This window comes from Aulonocara sp. 'chitande type north' Nkhata Bay, linkage group LG3, assembly GCF_057382095.1.
Source record: "Aulonocara sp. 'chitande type north' Nkhata Bay isolate Kocher_YH1m ecotype deep benthic linkage group LG3, A_spYH_male_GT1.1, whole genome shotgun sequence".
NCBI classification, from domain to species: Eukaryota; Metazoa; Chordata; class Actinopteri; order Cichliformes; family Cichlidae; genus Aulonocara; species Aulonocara sp. 'chitande type north' Nkhata Bay.
In genome coordinates this window covers 8,295,492-8,316,042 of record NC_141346.1, presented here as the reverse complement: position 1 = coordinate 8,316,042, position 20,551 = coordinate 8,295,492, and the positions used below count along the sequence as shown (strand labels likewise).

Genomic DNA, 20,551 nt, shown 5'->3' with positions numbered 1-20,551 from the left:
TTGTTTACAATATGGACACTCTGCAATAATTTAAAAGTTTATTTTATTCTCAAACCTTATTTGTATTTCTTTTATTCCAAACATAAGTGTTTATTTATTATTCTGAAAGCTCGAGACAGTGCCAATAATTCAGTGATATTTTGTAAAATTACAATGTGGAGACTCTGCAATAATTTAACAGAAGTGCTTATTTTTCACTTGAAAATTTTTTGTGGTCATTTTTATTAAGATTTTATTTTTTATCGGCAGGGAATATAATAAAACCTGTCTTCCAATTAATTGTATTTGTGTGTGTGTGTGTGTGTGTGTGTGTGTGTGTGGTAGAAGTATCGATTTTTGTACTCTGTATCGGCAAGTATTCAGATCCAAGTATCGGTATCGTATTGGTTTGAAACAATTGGTATCGTTGCATCCTTGATAAACATATAATAAACATATAAGCAGAAATTCCTCTAACACTTTACCATTGTAGTCTGTTTTCTCACTCACCCATAACGAATGGTGTGCATTAAAATGCCCACACCATATAATATTTCCTTTCATGTCTATTTCCTCCAGCTTATATCTTAAAGTGGATAACTTACTGTAAAGATAAAAGAAAAGCGACTTTTCAAACATAGCGGAGGTGCCGTTGTTGTTTTCTGCTGACGCAACTTCCGTCGACAGACGATTGGTAGTCTACAGTGGGCCAGCTCTCCTATTGGTCCACAGTCTGCGGGCGGGGCGAGCCCTTCTAATAATCAGAAGAAAGTTTGAAAGAAAAACTGCCAAACAGCTGCAACACTGAGTCATGCTTTATTTTCTGAACTTCACAAAAATGTTTAATTTTTGACCTGCGGTGACCGTCTGCGCTCTGCTGTCACACTCACACATTTATAAGAGGAAGTTGAATGAAGCTCCGCCCCCCCACGTGTTTAACACGCAACAAACCAGGAAACTGGCTTTTTTTTTTCGAGCGTCGTTCCAGACCATACTCCATACCACTTGGTGGCGGTAATGCACCTTTCAATTGTTTGCCAACCGCCAGTACAACTGTAAGAAAGAAGAAGAAGAAACTGGCTGTTCTTTGTCCTCAGTGCAGAGAGACGCACAGACGATCAGACTGAGCTCAGACCAAACTAGCAGCTTCCTCTGAGTGAGTCCAGCTACAGGAGAGAAAAGTGGAAAACTCCAACACTGCTGCTTCAAGCTGCTGACGCTCCACACACTGAATGTGAGTTTGAGCAAAAACACGACTCAAAGGAAGTTTCAGTGAAGGTGGTAGAGGAGGGAGGGGAGCCAGGACTGATTGTACTTCCTGTCTGCTGTTTTCAGCTTCACTCACAGACTCAATGGCTTCCAGATCAGAGGAGGATCTCTGCTGTACGGTCTGTCAGCAGGTCTTCAGAGATCCTGTTCTTCTGTCATGTAGCCACAGCTTCTGTAAAGACTGTCTGAAGAGATGGTGGAGAAAAAAAAGGGAACGTGAGTGTCCAGTTTGTAAGGAAATATCTTCAAAGAAGCATCCACCTTTAAACCGAGCTTTAAAGAACCTGTGTGAGTCGTTCTTACAGGAGAGAGCTTCAGAGGATCTCTGCAGTCTGCACTCTGAGAAACTCAAACTCTTCTGTCTGGACCATCAGCAGCCAGTGTGTGTCGTCTGCAGAGACTCAGAAAAACACACCAATCACAGATTCAGACCCATCGATGAAGCTGCACAACAACACAAGAAGGAACTTCAGGAAACTCTGGAGCCCTTAAAGAAGAAGTTAAAGGTTTGTGAAGAAGTTCAAGTGAAGTTTGATCAAACAGCAGAACACATTAAGGTCCAGGCCCGACACACAGAGAGGCAGATTAAGGAGCAGTTTAAGAAGCTTCACCAGTTTCTAGCAGAGGAAGAGGAGGCCAGGCTGGCTGCAGTGAGGGAGGAAGAGGAGCAGAAGAGTGGGATGATGAAGGAGAAGATGGAGGCTCTGAGCAGAGAGACAGCAGCTCTTTCAGACACAGTCAGAGCCACAGAGGAGGAGCTGAGAGCTGAAGACGTCTCATTCCTGCACAACTACAAGGCTGCAGTGGAAAGAGTCCAGCGCTGCCCCCTGCTGGATGATCCACAGCTGCCCTCAGGAGCTCTGATAGACCAGGCCAAACACCTGGGCAACCTGACCTTCAACATCTGGAACAACATGAAGGACATGGTCTCCTACACTCCTCTCATTCTGGACCCAAACACTGCTGATCCAAACCTCATCCTGTCTGAAGATCTGACCAGTGTGAGACGAGGAGGAGAGAAGCAGCAGCTTCCTGATAATCCAGAGAGGTTTGATTATTACAGCTCTGTCCTGGGCTCTGAGGGCTTTAACTCAGGGACTCACAGCTGGGATGTTGAGGTTGGAGACAGTATACGGTGGGCACTGGGTGTGTTAGCAGAGTCTGTGCAGAGGAAGGGAAGCATACAGTCTGGATTTTGGGGAATAGTGTTCAATACAAGTAAATATTTTGCATTCTCACCATCCGCTAAAACTGATCTCTCAGTCCAGAAGAAGCTCCAGAGGATCAGAGTGAATCTGGACTGGAACAGAGGACAGCTGTTGTTCTCTGATCCTGATACTAACACACACATACACACCTTCACACACACTTTCACTCACAGGATGTTTCCATGTATTAGCACTGTTGGTAAAGCAAAGGTGTGTCCGTTGAAGGTGTCAGTGTCAGTGCAGCAGATGAGTTGAGGATGATGATGTTTCTAATGTTGTTTCCTGTCAGTGAGTTGAAGCTGTTAAACTGCAGCTGTCCTCCTGCTGCCTCGTTGTTCCAAAGCTCTTTGTTTCTCTTTTAGTTTCACTGTTTCTTTCTGTTTCTGCTGTCCACCTTTTCGCATGGAAAATCATTTCACTGTTTCTCACTGAATGACTCCCCAAACTAGATTTGAAATTCTATCAAGTTTCTAATCATTACAAGTGATTCATGTTTTTTATCTGTCTGTCTATTGAGTTATATGGAGCTTAATTAAAACATATGAGCTCCAAGCTTGTGTGTTAATAAATGTTTTATATACTCTTCTTTATATATTCTTTATACTAATTTTATAAATATCTTTTTTTAATTCATTGTTTTCGACAGTTAGAAGTTATTAAGTACATAAACTGTTTTTTTATTAATGAAAATAAAAGTAGCTCGTGACTCAAAAAGGAGGAGTTTAAGAGCGAAAAATACACTGAGCCTCAGGATAGCCCAGCTTAAAAATATGAATAATGTTATAACGAAACAATATTTCACAAATAAGTGTAAACACCATGAACAAATGATCCATCGTGGCATTTGATTGACTTTGTCTGATTACCGTATTTCCCGGACTACAAAGCACACCTGAATATTAGCCGCACAAGCTAAAATCAGGGGAAAATCCTGTTTTGTACATACATTACCACACCTGACTAAAAGCCGCAGGTGTTTCAATGTTGACTTATCATATGTAAGAGAATATGCACAAAGCGAATTGTCAGGAAAGAGATGGCTGTTTGGAGACATCCCTTTTATTAATATTTTGAAAAACAAGTTATGGGTACATATTTGCATAACTTTTTAGGTATATGTACAAGTAGCGGTAATTACAAGTACGAAACATGTACTGTGCTTCATAAATGAGTAACAAATGTAGTACATAACAATAACCTACAGCACACCAGAAAAATAGATTTGGACTACCTTTTACGCTCAGGTGCAGTGACAGGGCTTTAACAAGAAGAAAAGTCAGTCATTCACCATCTTTCTCTTCTTCCTGCGCAATAAAACCACCAAAGTCCTCTTCTCCAGTGTCGGAAACGAACAGGCTCAGGATGGCTTCCTCATCCACTCTCAGCTTCTCTCCTTCGTTGTCACTTTCAAAACCAAAGAAATCCTCGTTGTCAGTGTCAGAGTCGAACACCCTCAGAAGGGCCGTGGCGGTGTCCTCCTCTCCATCATGCAGCAGCCAGTAACACTTGCATCCAGCCCTTCGAAATCAGTTGGTGATCGTGGATGTTTTCACACTTTTCCACGCTGTCAGAATCCACTGGTGGAGTTGGGCATAACTTGCTTTTTGCAAGTTTATCGCCGCTCATCATCCACGCCTCGAGCTGAACGCGTAGCGCTACTTTGAAGTTTGTTTTTCGCGCTACTTCGTATGGCACTACGTTGCCTGGCGGATGGACATGTGACCAACACACCACTCTTGAACCCCAATCCTTCCGCCAGGCAACGTAGTGCCGTACAACAGCGGAACAAACAAAACAAATCCGCTCATGGACAATCCATAGAAAAGCCGCACCTGACTAAAAGCCGCAGGGTTCAAAGCTTGTGCAAAAAGTAGCGGCTTATAGCCCGACAATTACGGTATAATGAATTTGAGATCCTCCTACTGTGGAAGTAATGAGTCAGCAAACTGCAAAATGAAAATGAAATCATGTTTAGGCAAAACCTGTTTAAAAAACAAAAAGATCATGGTCTCAAAAGTTGAAGGAAAAACAAATGAAAAAACATTTTGTAAATGATCATGGATTAGAGACCAATACTGGCGAATATCTTTACAGTCCCAAAAGATGTGGAAATGGTTAGCTCCATCTCCCCCACATCTCCAACATTTATCACCTATTCCTCGATATCTTTGTTGAGCAGGGGTAATGAAAAATCTCATAATGCTTTTCCAGCAAAATTCACGTCAAACGTTAGACCCAGTGGTAGCCCACTGTATCTTGCATGCGTGAGCCCAACACTTCTCTGTAATTGTCAAATTACCCTCCTTTTCCCACTTCGCTTTAATATACAGAGTGCTGTCGTTTTTACACCGCCGGATGCTGTTATATAATTTAGAAATAATTTTGCTTTGCACTTCAGATTTGGTTAGTAATAAGAATGTTTCTACAAATTGTAATTCGTTTAGGTTCACTTTTAAGTTTTGATTAAAATAATTTCTGATCTGTAGATATCTAAAAAAATCATCAGATCCCAAGTCATGTTTACTCCTTAAAGATTCAAAGCTTTGAAATGCACCCTTATGGACAAATGAATAATAATTGGTTATACCTTTTGAAATCCAGTTTTTGAATCTATTATCATATTGATTTGGAGTAAAATCTGAATAATATGCACACCATCTTAAAACCTTAGAGGCATTTTCCAAACCACCAATTTTTATTACTTCTTTCCAAGCTGATATCATTATTTGTAGTATAGGTTTATCTGCCATATGTATTTTATTCTGCAATTTTATGTCCGATATTAAAGCTGAAACTGGTATTTCTTTTACTATTGTTCCTTCAACATCTTTCCATCCGGCAGTGTAGTTTGGACAACAGAGACAAATCAGCGGTCTTAACTGAGCTGCACAATAATATTCTCGTAGACAGGGAAGCCCACGACCTCCCTTTTCTTTCTTTAATTGAAGCGTTTTATATTTAACTCTAGCTTTTTTCCCATTCCAGATATATTTTGACAATGTTCTATCCCATACCACAAACTGTTTTGTGGTATGGTAATCTGTAGAGACTGAAACAAATACAGCAGTCGGGGAAGAATATTTAATCTGATTGATTCAATCCTGGAGTGTAGGTCCAGAAATGGAATAGTGTTCCATCTTTGTATATCTGATTTTATGGATTCATTTTGAGGGGCATAGTTGGCATTGAACATTTTGGTGAAGTCACGATGTATTACCACCCCTAAATACCTAATGCTATCTGCATCCCATTTCCATTTATAACGATTCTTAATTTCGACTGGTGGTTCATAATTTAAAGTTAATACCTGCGTTTTATTTATATTGACCTTATATCCCGATAAAGAACCATACTTTGATAGTGCTTCCATGAGATGGGGGAGTGCCTGTGAGGGACAGGTTAATGTTAAAAGTAAGTCGTCAGCAAATAATGCTAATTTCTGTTCCCCTCCTGGCGTTCGTACTCCTGTTATATCCTGTCTCTGCCTGATCCACTGACTTAGTGGTTCTATAAACAAAGCAAAAAGCAGCGGTGAAATGCAGCAACCCTGTCGTGTCCCTCGTTCCAGTATAAATGATTCGGTGAGGTCCCCATTGATTTTGGTTTTAGCTGTTGGTTTGTTGTATAGCTCTGAGATAATATCAATTATAGATTTATCAAAATTAAACTTCTCAAGCACTTTGTATAAAAAGGACCATCTCACTGAGTCAAACGCCTTCTCGGCATCTAAGCTTAACACTAAGGTCTCTAATTTTTGTTTGTCAACTTGCCGCAATATATGCAAAACCTTTCTGATGTTGTCCTGGGCCTGTCTATGTTTAATAAAACCCGTTTGGTCATTATGTATTAACCTAGGTAATATCATTTCTAGTCTCTTAGAGATAATAGATGTGAACAACTTGTAGTCAATATTCAATACACTGATTGGGCGATAGTTGCTACATTCTAATTTATCTTTTCCTTCTTTTGGTATAATGGAAATTATTGCTTCCCTCCATGAAGGAGGGATAATTTTCTTTTCCATTACCCAATTAAATGTCTTTATCATGGTGGGGATCAAATGATGCATTATTTTATACCATTGTATTGTATTGTATTGTATCTTTATTTGTTTCAGACATATAAAACAAAAAAACAATATATACACACTACATATATTTTCATTTACAGATACGAATATATATGTAGATATACACACACACACATGTATGTGTTCAGATAAACAAAAAAATATATAATGAAATAAAACAAAATCGTCTGACATAATGTAACAATGTTTGGTCTGAAAAGGAGTAGGAAGAAGTATGAACATACTTATTAATTCCTACCCCTGCTCAACATCTTATTGATCCCACATAATTCACCTAATTCCCATCATCACATACTCCACACAATACACGAGGAGAACCTATATAAACATGGCTACCGTGATTGATATAATTTGGATATAATTTGATATTTTTATACATACAATGGGTGATCATCTTTATCGGTATCATATTCTTCCAAAATCAGTTTTCGAAGTATTTTCATGAACTTACTAATTCCTGAGCATTGCTGTAGATCTATAGTAAAACTATTCCACAGTTTTACCCCATAAATAGTGACACAAAAGGTTTTAACCTTTGACCGTGCTTTAAGAATCCTTAGATTCAATTTCCCCCTCAATTCATAGTCTCCTTCTCTGTCATAGAACATCCTCTGTATATTTCCTGGTAACATATTGTATCTGGCCTTGTACATAATTTTTGCAGTTTTATATTTTATAAGATCCATAAACTTCAGTATTTTTAATTTCAAAAACATGATGTTAGTATGGTCTCTAAATCCTGCTTTATTAATCATCCTGATTGCTTTTTTTTAAATTTTACATATTGGTTGAAGTGCAGTTTTATATGTGTTTCCCCAAATTTCCACACAGTATTCCAAATATGGCAATATAAGTGAACAATAAAGTACCCGGAGTGATTTGGAAGGCAAAAAATATTTAACTTTACTCAGTACGGAGATGCTTCTTGACAGTTTGGCTTGTATATGCTTTATGTGAGGTTTCCAGCAGATTTTGTTATCTATTATCACACCCAGAAATTTTGTATCCGAAACTTGCTCTAATTCAACATTGTTTACTAATAATTTTGCTCCTGCATCTTTTTTACAATTTCCGAATAACATAAATGTAGTTTTTTCCAAATTTAATGATAGCTTATTTCTATCAAACCATGTTTTCAGTTTAATCATTTCTTGTGTGACAATTTCCAAAAGCTGCTGTAAGTTCTCTCCAGCACAAAAAATATTTGTATCATCTGCAAATAGAATAAACTGTAGTATATCTGATGTTCTACATATATCATTGATATAGAGGATAAACGGCTTTGGTCCCAATACTGACCCCTGCGGAACTCCACAAACAATGTCCATACACTCTGATTGATATTCCCCAATTTTCACAAATTGCTGCCTGTCTCTCAAATAACTCTTTACCCATTCTAACACCACTCCTCTAATGCCGTAGTACTCCAGTTGATCAAGTAATATGTCATGATTAATTGTGTCAAAAGCTTTTTTTAGGTCAATGAATACACTAACTATACATTGTCTTTTATCTATATTGTTGGTGATATTTTCGATCAGTTCCATTAATGCCAATGATGTTGATCTATTTGATCTGAAACCATACTGACTATCCATTATTATTTTGTGTTTATCTATAAATTTGTCAAGTCTATTACTAAAGACTTTTTCCAGTATTTTTGAAAATTGAGAAAGTAGAGAGACAGGCCTATAATTTGTGAATTGGTGTCTGTCACCATTTTTAAACAGTGGTGTTACTTTAGCTGTTTTCATTTGTTTTGGGAATGTACCAGTTTGTAAGGACAAATTGCAAATGTGTGTTAAGGGTTTGGAAATGCCCTCTATCACTCTCTTAACGATTTCCATATCAATGTCGTCAGAGTCTGTAGAGTTTTTTGTTTGTGATTTCCCAACAATATCAATGATTTCCATTTCTTCCACCACCGTTAAGAACATTGAATGAGGATTGCGGTCAATGAGTCTAGTTTCTTTCTCTACAGAATCTGTTATATCAGGAATTGTTTCAGCCAAGTCTGGCCCAACACTTACAAAGAATTTATTGAACTCATTTACCACATCTCTCATATTAGTAATATTTCTATCATTATTTGCGAAATACGAAGGATAGTCTGCCTGCCCCGAGCCCTTTTTGATGATGGTATTTAATGTTTTCCAAATCCCTTTAATATTATTTTTATTCATAATCAGTAATTTTTCATAGTATTCCTTTTTACATGACCTTAAAATACTCGTTAATTTATTTTTATATTTCTTGTATTTATTTTCAGCTTCTGTACTTCTGTTCATTATAAATTCTCTGTATAAGGTATTTTTCTTCTTACATGCATTTTGCAATCCTTTTGTAATCCATGGGCACTCTGCATATTTTTGTTTTTTACTATATTTCTTTACTGGGCAATGACTATTATATAACAGTTTAAATTTTCCTAAAAAAATCTCATAAGCTTTATCAATATTTTTTTCCTTATACAGCATCTCCCATTCTTGCTTGAGTAAATCACTTTTGAATGCGTTTATTGACTCTTCTGTTCTCACTCGTTTGTATTTTATTGTGTTTTCCTGTTTAACCTTCCTTTAATTGCTGTTATACACTATAAAAACAGGTAGATGATCACTGATGTCATTAATTAGGAGACCACTTATGGTTCTATTTTCTATTTCATTAGTAAATATATTGTCTATTAGGGTTGCCGACTGTGCTGTAATCCTGCTGGGTTTAGTGATCACTGGAAAAAGTCCCAAGCTATACATTGTATTAATAAATTCCTCTGTCGTTCTCTGCTTGTTTGAATTTAGTAGATCTATGTTAAAATCCCCACAAATGAAGATGACTTTTTGATTTGTCCTAATGAATGTTTTATCTACCCACTCCTTAAAAATTTCAATATTAGAACCTGGTGTTCTATATATACAGCTTACAATGACATTTTTCTCTTTACCCATACTAATTTCTATTGTTACACACTCTAATATATTATCCACCACCATCGACATTTTTCCCACCATACTGTATTTTAAATTTTTATCCACAAACAAGGCCACACCACCGCCATTCTTATTCTTTCTATTTGTAAGATTTAATTCATATCCATCTATTACAAAGTCCTCTCCTTTCTCTTTATTAATCCATGTTTCAGATACTGCAATCACACTGAATGGATGTGTAAATTTGCTTAAATATTCCCTTATTTTGTGAAAATTTGCATATAAACTTCTACTATTAAAGTGGATTATAGATATTTTGCCGTCGACCTTGACAGTTTTGTTGAATTGTTCTTCAGTATGATAGTAGCAGGTATTTTTGATGTTAAAAAAGTTCAGTGGCTGCTGGAAGAGCCTGGGCCTGGTGGCTGCTGGAAGAGCCTGGGCCTGGTGGCTGCTGGAAGAGCCTGGGCCTGGTGGCTGCTGGAAGAGCCTGGGCCTGGTGGCTGCTGCAGGATCCTGGGCCTGGTGGCTGCTGGAAGAGCCTGAGCCTGGTGGCTGCTGCAGGATCCTGGGCCTGGTGGCTGCTGGAGGATCCTGGGCCTGATTCAAACACTGCTTCGTGTTCAACAAATAAAGCTAACAGCTGTGACTGCACAGGAACATCTGTTGGATTAAGTGAACAAACTCATCCATTCAGGGCCGAACCCATCTGGCCCCGCCATTTTCCCTCCCTTTAATCTTTTAATTGCCAAGTAAATTTCTTCTTTAGTTATTGTGGACAACAGCATTTTATTTTGTTCCTCTGTCACACCTTGCAACTTTAGACCTGACAAGAAAATATTGACAATAGAGTTGTTATCTACAGGAGATTGGGAGTAAAGTTTTCTGTAGTAATTCTGGAAGCATAGTTTAATTTTCCCCAGTTCAGTTTCTATTTGTCCATTAAAAGGATTCTTTATTCTATGTATAGTCCTCTCTGCTTGTTGCTTCCTAAGTTTAAGAGACAGAAGTCTTAGTGATTTCCTCCCTACGTCGCATTGCTGTTGTTTAATAAAAACGATTTTCTTTTGTATATCCATCATATTTAAATCATCTATTTTTTTCTTAAGTTTTATTATGTCAGATTTGATATCATCATCCAGCGTCACAGAATGTAGATGTTGTAGCTCTAACAATTTGTCTTCTAATTGACAACGGTTTTCCCACCTAGATTTTTTCAGGTAAGAGGATATACTAATTATTTTTCCTCTAATTACTGCCTTCAATGCATCCCATAATATTCCTGGAGATACCTCCTCATTTTCATTATACTCTAAATAAGTTTCTATTTCCTCTTTCAAACTCTCTTTAATATTTGGATAATTTAAAATGTTTGTATTCAGCCTCCATAAGGTTGATCTATTTTTGCTATTCGGGCAGATCTCAAGATAAACCGGGTTATGATCTGAGATGGTACAAGCGCCTATTTCACAGCTTTTAATTCTAAATAGGTCATTCTTAAACATGACAATATAATCTAGCCTAGAATATACATTGTGTGGAATTGAGAAGTGGGTATACTTTCTGTCATTTGGGTGTAAATCTCTCCACACATCTAGTAGTACAAAATCGTCCATAAAATGCACCATTCTTCTTCCAATACTCCTCTGATCGTTTTTTGTGCAATGCACCAGTGGATAAACTGAATTCCAATGACAGAAGACTCCTGTATATCCTTCTGGTCGCAAGTAAAAAGCCTCTTACGAGAAGATGGCTTAAGCCTGAACCACCAACGATAGAAGACTGGATACATTCTGTACAAGGGATCTATACAATGGAAAAAGTGTAATTTTCTCTTAAACTTCAGAGGGATACCTTCTACGGAATATGGTCTAAATGGACAGACTATGTTAAGCATATGAGGTGTGATTTTGTGTATGATGTTACAACCCTGAGTACTACGTAAACCTACCTGCCCTGCTGCCTCCTAACCCTAGTTTTTTTTGTTTGTTTGTTTGTTTGTTGTTGTTTTTTTGGGGGGGGGGATTGTTTTTGTTCTTTTCTTCTTTTCTTTTCTCTTCTTTTTCTGTCTTCTTTATTTTTCAATTATAAGTTAAAATCTGACAGCAAAGAAAATGTAAAAAGGCAAACTACTGTTATGTTCAACAGCTGTCCCAATAAAAGAGATAATAATAAAAAAATTTAAAAAATCAAGTGCTTTTTTTGAACCTTCAGGCGTTTTCTTTTTTGTCCTCTATATTAAAAGTGTTAACATTACAACAATATGAATTGGGACCAATTTAAAAACGCATACATACAGAAACCCATGAAAGTTTAACAGTGTTTAAGAGAGCTCACGAACACTTGATGGACTGACAGTACAAGCTCTTATGAACTTAATAGGAAGACTTCAAAGTGTAAGAAGCAGTGTGTAGATCACTGGTGCTTACACACTTATCTGTAGTTTGTCACTCATCAAGGATTACGAGAGTTACCAATTCTGAGAGAACTGGGTGAGGCAAGGAGAGGGAAGTGACGGGAAATGCCGTAGGTCACATTAGATGCTGGAGAGTTGACAAGAAAAAAAACTCTAAATGTTAGCTCACAAAGCTTCAGTTATAGTATACAATCAATTGACAAATAATAAACCAAATTTGTATAATCATCTCCATCAGCCTGGAGCACAGGGAGGAGAAATTAGACGCTCTCCAAGAATACAACGACTTTACTGACATCCTGGAGTCAGTTGATAGGCGATGGTCCAGCTTGGATGCGATGTTGTCCCTGCTGAAGATTTTACACCAGCAATTTAAATCCCCGCGGGAATCTCTGGAATTCAGCCAGAATAAGGTGGAAATGGTCACTGCTAAAAAGTCCTCGCTACGAGACTGAGTTAAGTCTGTAAATGAGAATGTGACCCATCATAATACAGAAAATAAATGCAGGCCTGTAGTATGAGAGAAAACTATGTGTTTTCTGGTATCTCGAGGTCTACTGAAGAGGATGCAGAAGCAACTAATTAAAAGCTGCGATCGAGTCCATCGTCTCAGACCTAAGAGGGTGCCGGGAGACAGCATCCTGTTGTGGAAAGACCAGCGAAAAGTTGCATCAAGGAGGTGAAAGGATTGGACTTCAGCATAAACCACCATTTCCCTAAAGAGATCCTGGAGCAACGCAATGTCCTGTTCCTAAGTCTTCATTAATAAGGGCTCTACGTGGACGGACAGCTCTATTGTGACCCTGCATCACTCCCTGGTTATATTAACATCACTCCAAATAAGAATCTGAGATGTTGCTTCAGACACCAACTACACTTAAAGAAAATAGTTCTGTAAAAATGAATTCTTGCTGTAGAAAAAGTTGAAAAATATTCAATATTGAAAGCTTCACTAAAAGGATATTTGATTAAATATGAAGATTTTGTAACGCTGTTGTACTTTGTATAAAATCAAAGTGAAAAACATGGACGTATTATTATTATTTATAGGTAATTATTAGAGGTGGGAATCACCATACGTCCCACGATACGATATTATCACGATACTTACGCACGTTACGATATTATTGCAATTTTTAAAAATATTTTGCGATATTCAGATTCTGTACATAAAGGTAAACTTTATCAAAATTCATTTATCTAATATCAAAGTCTCACACTCAGTCTTTCTCTCATTTCAGTCAGTTTTATTGTTGACAAACTGAACGGTTTGTATTACAGTCTAGTCCAACTTAACTGAATGCAACCATCTGGTACAATTATAGCTATTCTGAACTATGCAATTTATGAAAACTATGCAGCCCATTCAGCAACTGAAGAATTTGAAAGTATATTAACTCATTCACTGCCATTGACGTCTATAGATGTCAATTGAAAAACTCTTCAAAAAAAGCTCTTCAAAAATGAGTAAAAATGCTCAAAAACCCTGGCAGTGGGGAGTTACCTGATTTGAAAATGGCTGGCAGTGAATGAGTTAAAACAAAACATAATTTTACATTAAATAAAAATTTTTTAAACGTAATTAAAATAAAACGTGTCTTAAATTAAAATAAGTAAACTGTGACATTTGGACAGTGAAGGAATGTCAGGATCCTTGCTCAGAAAAAGGATCAACATGCTCTGAAGTCAGAGCACAAAAACCTTTTTTGTAACAAAATATCGATTTCTGCTGTCCCTGTATCGATACATTATTAGCAAACAAAATATCACGATACTACACAGTATCGATATTTTCCCCCACATAGCATAACATAGTAATTATGTTATGATTGTACTGCTTTGGCCCACTTTACATCTAATTAGGCTGCATGTTGCCCCGTAAACTAAAACGACTTTGACACCCCTGATATACACTATAATAACCTGACTGGAAGATCAGCATCTGTCCTCTGGGAAGCAGGGAAAGCTGCGATGAGGTAAAATTATTTCTTTCTTCTTTTTTTAATGAAAAAAAGAACAAAAACATTCCTGAATTGGGAAAAAAAAAAAAAAACATCACCAGTGGTGTTAGTTACGTTCATAGGAGGAGATCGAGATAGAGAAGGATCCAGGGGCAACAACAAGAGACAACATCGACACATTAGAAAGGTATAATAAAGAAAATAAGTGACACCAAGAAAAGAAGCAAAATCTGAAACCACTTCAATTTTATTGACAATACAAAGGCAGAGTGTAGAGTGTGCCAGAAAAGGATATCACATAGAGTCAAAGGAGCTTGCAAAGAAAAGCGTCTGGACTTCTTTAAGTTACTTGAAGAAGTTTCATCCGAGAAGCTTCTTCAGTTCTAAGGTCAAATGGTGGAGAGTCCCAGATATAAACCTAGTGGGAGTATCCCCCCACAGAGGGACAAAAGGACCCCCTGATGATCCTCTAATCGCCTGAGCCAAGGTGTGAAACTGGGTGTGGGTCCCAATCAGAGTTTCGGGTGAGTTCATTGTGAAACTTGGCCCCACGTTATCATGCGAATTCCTGAGATCAGATGGCCCAGGATGTGAGTGGACGTTAAGGCGTCTGGGAAGGGATCTCAAAACTGGATTATAGATGGCAGACAGTTGGTGTCGCAAACCACCGCCTCTGTTCAAAGATGGTCGCTCACAGTGGACATAGATGCTTCTTTCACTCCTCTTTCAAACCATCTGTCCTCTCTGTCCAAAATGTGAACATTGGCATCCTCGAAAGAGTGTCCTTTATCCTTCTGACCTTAGAACTGAAGAAGCTTCTCGGATGAGAGGTGAAACGTCTTCAAGTAACTTAAAGAAGTCCAGATGCTTTTCTTTGCAAGCTCCTTTGACTACGATGACTGAGAACCTTCACAGAGATATCACAGAACTCAAACAACCTGCACAGAGACCTGAGAACAGTCCACCCATCAGTGCACTGGGAAGATAAAACACAGTCAAATGAGAGTGATATTAATGAAGGTGCCAGTGTGTCTACTGCAACTTTAGCTGCTGCAGTATCTACAGCATCATGCAGTATACCACCACAACCACCTAAACCAACCCAGAGCTCTATAAGAAAGTTTTTGCAGAGGTCTGTGACCCCAGCAAGACAGAACTTAATTGATAAAGACCTGTCCAAAATGATTGCACTTGATTTCCAACCATTTTAGCTGTGGATGATAAAGGATTCAGGAACTTATTCATGCACTGAATCCTATGTATGTTTTCTTGCATGCAGATTGAGGATAGTTTCTTGCTGATGGTTGAAGTCCCGCATAGTCTTGATGTTTATTTTAGAAAGAACCGCATCTTCCACCAGAACACGATGCTGGATTCGCTCACAGGCCTTTAAAATAGAGACTTTCTCTGGACTGTTGTGAGTACCCTGAGGTGAGCATAACCACAAGTGTTTAGTTTAACTGTTGCTCCGAGTGCTGATGTCACGTTGTGCGGGTCCCTAGCACTTGGTCATCTTTACTCTCTGTATAAGAGCAGCATCAACGAGGTCATCCCTGTCAGTGTGGCAGTAGAGGGTGTTGTCCCAGTGGGTCTTGTACAGCTGGTTAAACTATTGTGGCTGCTTGTCATGCCCCTCCACACTGAAGGACCTTGTTCCTCTGCTCAGCGGTAAGTGATAATTTGTCCTCTATCAGGCTAATCTCCACAAACACAGAGCAGAACATTTCCAGCTTTTCAAATCCAGGATGGCTTTTGTACTGCAGGCATCTTCCTGTAAAATGAATCCCATACAAACTTGGTCGGTAAATATATAAACAATTGTCTTTGTTTTCAGACAAGCAGTGTGTGTTTTAATCCTTGCTTTAATGTAAAAATGTTGTCCCTCATATAAAAAGTAAACCTAGCTACTCACACAGACTGGAGGGTGAACAGTGGAGGTTATAATTGGTGAGTGTAATGTGGGGAAGGACAGCATGCAGCACAGTGTCACATACCTCCTCGTCACTCTGCAATGTTTCACCGGGATCATCTGGCTCGGGTTGCTCAGGCTGAACCACCTCCTCCTCAGAACCAGGTCCATCACTGACGATGTCCTACAGAGAGAAAATTACAGAGTCTCCTCTGCTCTGGCTGAACAAGTACTCCAGTCTGAGTAATTCAGTGGATGTGAGATCAGCTGGGCCACAGATGTTTACTTCTACAGGTTCTCCAAACAGCTGCTGACAGCAAGTGTTGAGGCAATTGATCAGTGCTGCAGAGTAAATCCTTTACCACCAAATACAGCATCTGAGCTCCTCCTTCCACCTTGCAAAGCCACTTATCAGTGAGGACCTGAAAACAACAATAATAATGGAAATGTCAATGACATGACTACAAGTGTAATTTGTCACAAGTATACAGATTACAGCCGTGTACCTGAAATCATGTTAGGAAGTTATTCGTGAAAACCTTCCAGGCTGTTGCTTCCACGCAGACATTTTTAATCGGGAACATCCACGTTGTTTTTTCTTGTGGTACCCACCCTGTACATGTTTGTGTCTGCTGGGTCCTGAATGCACTCCAGGTGTCACTGCTGTGCTGCCCTCAACAATGACACCTGGAAATAAACAGACAAACTTTATGTGATCTTCAGTTTGTCACAATTTAAATTCTTGTTTTAATAACCTTCTGGAATGAGGACTTTCCTACCAGGTGTTTTGAACAGACTCACTCCACCCTCATCCAGCCCAGCTGGAACTTTCAGCTCCTCAATAACCAAATGGATGATCCGAAATGTTTCCTCGGGCGTCAGTGTGACCCTCCGCACATGCTGTTTTACCTGTCCCTGGAAATGTACAGGCAGACAACTGCAGACACAGACTGCATTGTTACTGGGTCCTTTGCTCTGGCGACCCTTATAAGCAGCTCGAGGTCTTCGCGGTTTTAAGGCAGCAGCGCCCCAGCTAGTGCAGACTTAAATGCTGAGTACTTTGCATGAGACTCTGTACGGATGGCTGCGTCAAACCAGGGGATCCAGTGAAAGATGTCCAGACACACAACCATCCCACAGTCCACCCGAGGCTGAAACAAGGCCTCTACTACTGATGGTCCCTTTGCACGACAACAAGCATCCAAAATGTTGGGAACAGGCTGATTGGCCAAGTGAAACCTCTCAATGACTCCACATCACATTGGTTCCAGCTTGTCAAAGGACTCCTCACAGGTTAGCACAAAGTGCGATTCATGTGATTCTCTTTATCTGCCGGTTCTGTCTCTCAGAAGGCGTGCAACATTCTTATCCACACCACGCCTGCAAGGACTCTCACAATTATGATCTTGATGTTAAATTGAGTGAGCGATTGAAAAATTAAAAAAAACTTAAAGCTTTTAAAATACACATGAACATGATGGTCATTTTACTCACTTGCTAGTCAAGATGGCAGGGAACATGGCTTGATGTCCCCCACTGAGCTGTGATTAAATTCCTGAACTCCAGGCGAGCCACCAACCCTCCTCTGCCACTTCTGCCTTTGTCCATGGCCCGCAGCACAGGACCTCAGTAAGCATCATGCACCAGTTGGACACATCACAGGTGTGACGTACCTTAAGTATATAAGGAAGAAGAGGGAAAATGTAAATATGAATCCAGGATAGGGGTTTTACTGTTTACATTGGAGTAAAATATTAATGTGAAATTACACGGTGGTGATAGCCAGACTTATATAGGTGAACCTCCTCACACTCATCAGCTTGAGGATACTTCTAGGAGCACTTTCACACTCCAACAGAGTGCCACAAAAAATATGCGGCTGTGAAAAAAAGAGCTGTACACTGATCACAGCACCTCAGGATAGGGATGCAACGATACCAATTTTTTCAAACCGATACGATACTTGGATCTGAGTACTTGCCGATACAGAGTACAAAAATCGATACTTCTACCACACACACACACAAATACAATTAATTGGAAGACAGGTTTTATTATATTCCCTGCCGATAAAAAATAAAATCTTAATAAAAATGACCACAAAAAATTTTCAAGTGGAAAATAAGCACTTCTGTTAAATTATTGCAGAGTCTCCACATTGTAATTTTACAAAATATCACTGAACTATTGGCACTGTCTCGAGCTTTCAGAATAATAAATAAACACTTCTGTTTGGAATAAAATAAATACAAATAAGGTTTGAGAATAAAATAAACTTTTAAATTGTTGCAGAGTGTCCATATTGTAAACAAACAAACAAAATAACGAAAGTATTTGGCGTCCGTTGTGCCGTTGCGCACACATTGCTTGTCTTTACCTCTTCAGACAGTTTTGGCACCATTATCTCCCTGATGTATGGGCGGTTGGGAATTTCATATCGCAGCTCGAGTATGCTGAGAAGACGGTGCAATCCTATGTTTTCCATGACCGGCATTGGCTGGTCATCCAGAGCGATAAAATGAGTCAGAGCCTCTGTTATTTTAACTGCCCGTGGATTCTCTCTTGACATTTTTCATCGCTTTTCCAAAACCTGAGTTAAAGTTGGCTGTTCCAGTCCACACTGCTGACATTTTGTTTAGCCTAGCTACAGCAGCCTCCAGTTTCTCTTTTTTACCTGGAGCCGTCAGTCTCACTCACCTAGCCCTGTGCCTGTTTAGCGCGGGATGTCCCCCTAGTGGCCAATCTAAAAAACTACAACAAAAATGACAAGCCACCCTCTGATTAATGAAATAAGTTGGTATCGGTTAACTTTTACGAGTATGAGTACACACACATTTTACAGTATCGGTACATCCCTACCTCAGGAGGTTCTGGTGGGTAAAAACAAATGTGATGTGATTTCATCACCCGTCGCCTCTTTAACACAACAGTAGTGTCCTTGTATGTCTGAACAGGGGTGAACAGCCCTCTGTCAGTGTCCTTTTTAAGCCAGGAAAAGTCACCAGATGGGATATATCAGGATTTTCCCAGAGACACGCCCATCCCTCTGTCTCCACTTGAAACACACACAGAAAACATAGAATACAACACACACATACAAATGCTCTAACTGAAATTGTTTGGATTTCAAATAAACAGCACTTACAGGTGAGTGACTCAAAGGTAATTGTATGGCATGATCATGACCCTGGGATGCAGGTGACTCACTCAGTCAAACTGTGTCATGTTTTTGGACCGTACAGCAGCCTCTGTGGACTCAAAATTATTTTGATGTGACTGTACAGTGGTCTCAAACTCCTTGGACAGGAAAGCTGAGGTCTGCCCAGTTCCCCGCTTGTCAGACTTCACTCCAGGACGAGGAGTGTTGGGACTTTAGTACATCTATAAATGGGATGAACAAGTAGTTTTGTAATTACGATTACTTTGTAGAAAAAGGTGGTTCCCCATCTCTCCGTTTCTTTGTGGGTTTGTCAGTAGTGATGTGACGTTCTGTATCGAGGCTTCGAAGCGTGTGTCGAGTAATGGAGGGGGCGTTTCCGCGATGCGCGTATCGAGGCTTGCTTCATTTATGGGAGGAGCTGAAAATGATGACGTCCGAAGCCTCGCTGCCCGGCTGTACCACGTGACTGGTTCAGGAAGCAGTTCGAACTTTGCCGCAAATGATCATTTTCCATACTGCCAGCATAAATATACACAGTATACTGCATCACTACAATATACATGTTTTACACACTCCTTTTGTTGTTGACATTTACAGGCTGTGTGCAAAATGCCACACTCTTCAAATTCATGCCAACTAATATTTTTACGTCCAGTAGGTGTCCTACTAGAGCAAATGAAGCTTTAAGAAGCTTCGCGTTGGGGTGAACCAATTGGATGAAAAGCTTCAGTGCTTCATGAGGCTTCATCTGCCCATCACTATTTGTCAGCTCCGTTCTGCGCCTGTCAAGTATGCTGGAATCATGCATACCGTCAGCAATATCATCGTGAATGTTACACACTTAAAGAAAGTTTACAACGAGCAACATATGCTGACAATAGCCATTCTCAGGTAAATGAGTATTAATGGTTTAGTAATCCTGCCTAGTATGATATTAAATATATGATACACTTACTACTTCATATATCCGACATCGTTTGTAACGAGCCACCGAAGCGGTGCCTTTTCATATTGTCCTAATGGCACCACCAGCTCTCCCAGACACTGCTGACGTGAAGGCGCGTGGATACAATCTGCTCGGAGAAGCTTCTCTGCGTGAGTCAACGCAGTGATTTGGCTGAGCAGCTCCAGTGGAGGTTTGGAGAAGACCATACTTCCTTCCCACAGTAACGTGCCTCTTTGGTTGTCTTAAGTAGGGCCGAGTGACGACGTGCATCGGGATTAACAACGCGAATTGCTGGTGTCGCCACTGAAAAGACTAGAAATGGCAGTAATAGGTTAGATATTGGCCATGACGTAAAGGGTTGAATGAGCTTTTCATCCTGGTGTCATTTCAGCTAAATCCAGATCCAAATATCTTAAAGTGGATAACTTACTGTAAAGATAAACGAAAAGCGACTTTCCAAACATAGCGGAGGTGCCGTTGTTGTTTTCTGGTGACGCAACTTCCGTCGACAGACGATTGGTAGTCTACAGTGGGCCAGCTCTCCTATTGGTCCACAGTCTGCGGGCGGGGCGAGCCCTTCTAATAATCAGAAGAAAGTTTGAAAGAAAAACTGCCAAACAGCTGCAACACTGAGTCATGCTTTATTTTCTGAACTTCACAAAATGTTTAATTTTTGACCTGCGGTG

General features: G+C 39.4%; 1 protein-coding gene and 1 long non-coding RNA gene across 14 annotated transcripts; one reads left to right on the top strand and one right to left on the bottom strand.

The window, feature by feature from the left end:
* Positions 1 to 1,073: 1,073 nt before the first annotated feature.
* Positions 1,074 to 11,923, top strand: LOC147333788 (nuclear factor 7, brain-like). The gene is made up of 2 exons (XM_086270003.1): positions 1,074 to 1,213; positions 1,315 to 11,923. The coding sequence occupies exon 2, from the start codon at positions 1,332 to 1,334 to the stop codon at positions 2,709 to 2,711; it is 1,380 nt and encodes a 459-aa protein (XP_086126129.1). The 5' UTR covers positions 1,074 to 1,213; positions 1,315 to 1,331; the 3' UTR covers positions 2,712 to 11,923.
* Positions 11,924 to 14,081: 2,158 nt separating this feature from the next.
* Positions 14,082 to 20,390, bottom strand: LOC147333787 (uncharacterized). 13 transcript variants are annotated; one of them, XR_015125846.1, is made up of 7 exons: positions 20,296 to 20,390; positions 18,619 to 20,177; positions 18,457 to 18,510; positions 16,539 to 17,432; positions 16,266 to 16,446; positions 15,845 to 16,181; positions 14,082 to 15,621 (listed from the first exon to the last, which is right to left on the bottom strand). It is a non-coding gene; the product is annotated as an uncharacterized LOC147333787 (long non-coding RNA). The 13 variants fall into 13 exon arrangements; XR_015125845.1 differs by having other exon boundaries at positions 18,457 to 18,502; XR_015125851.1 differs by having other exon boundaries at positions 15,845 to 15,943; positions 16,046 to 16,181; positions 16,539 to 20,177.
* Positions 20,391 to 20,551: the final 161 nt, after the last annotated feature.

Bases quoted from the DNA above. Each gene is read 5' to 3' on its own strand.
- LOC147333788 (XM_086270003.1), top strand. From the start codon at position 1,332: ATGGCTTCCAGATCAGAGGAGGATCTCTGCTGTACGGTCTGTCAGCAG.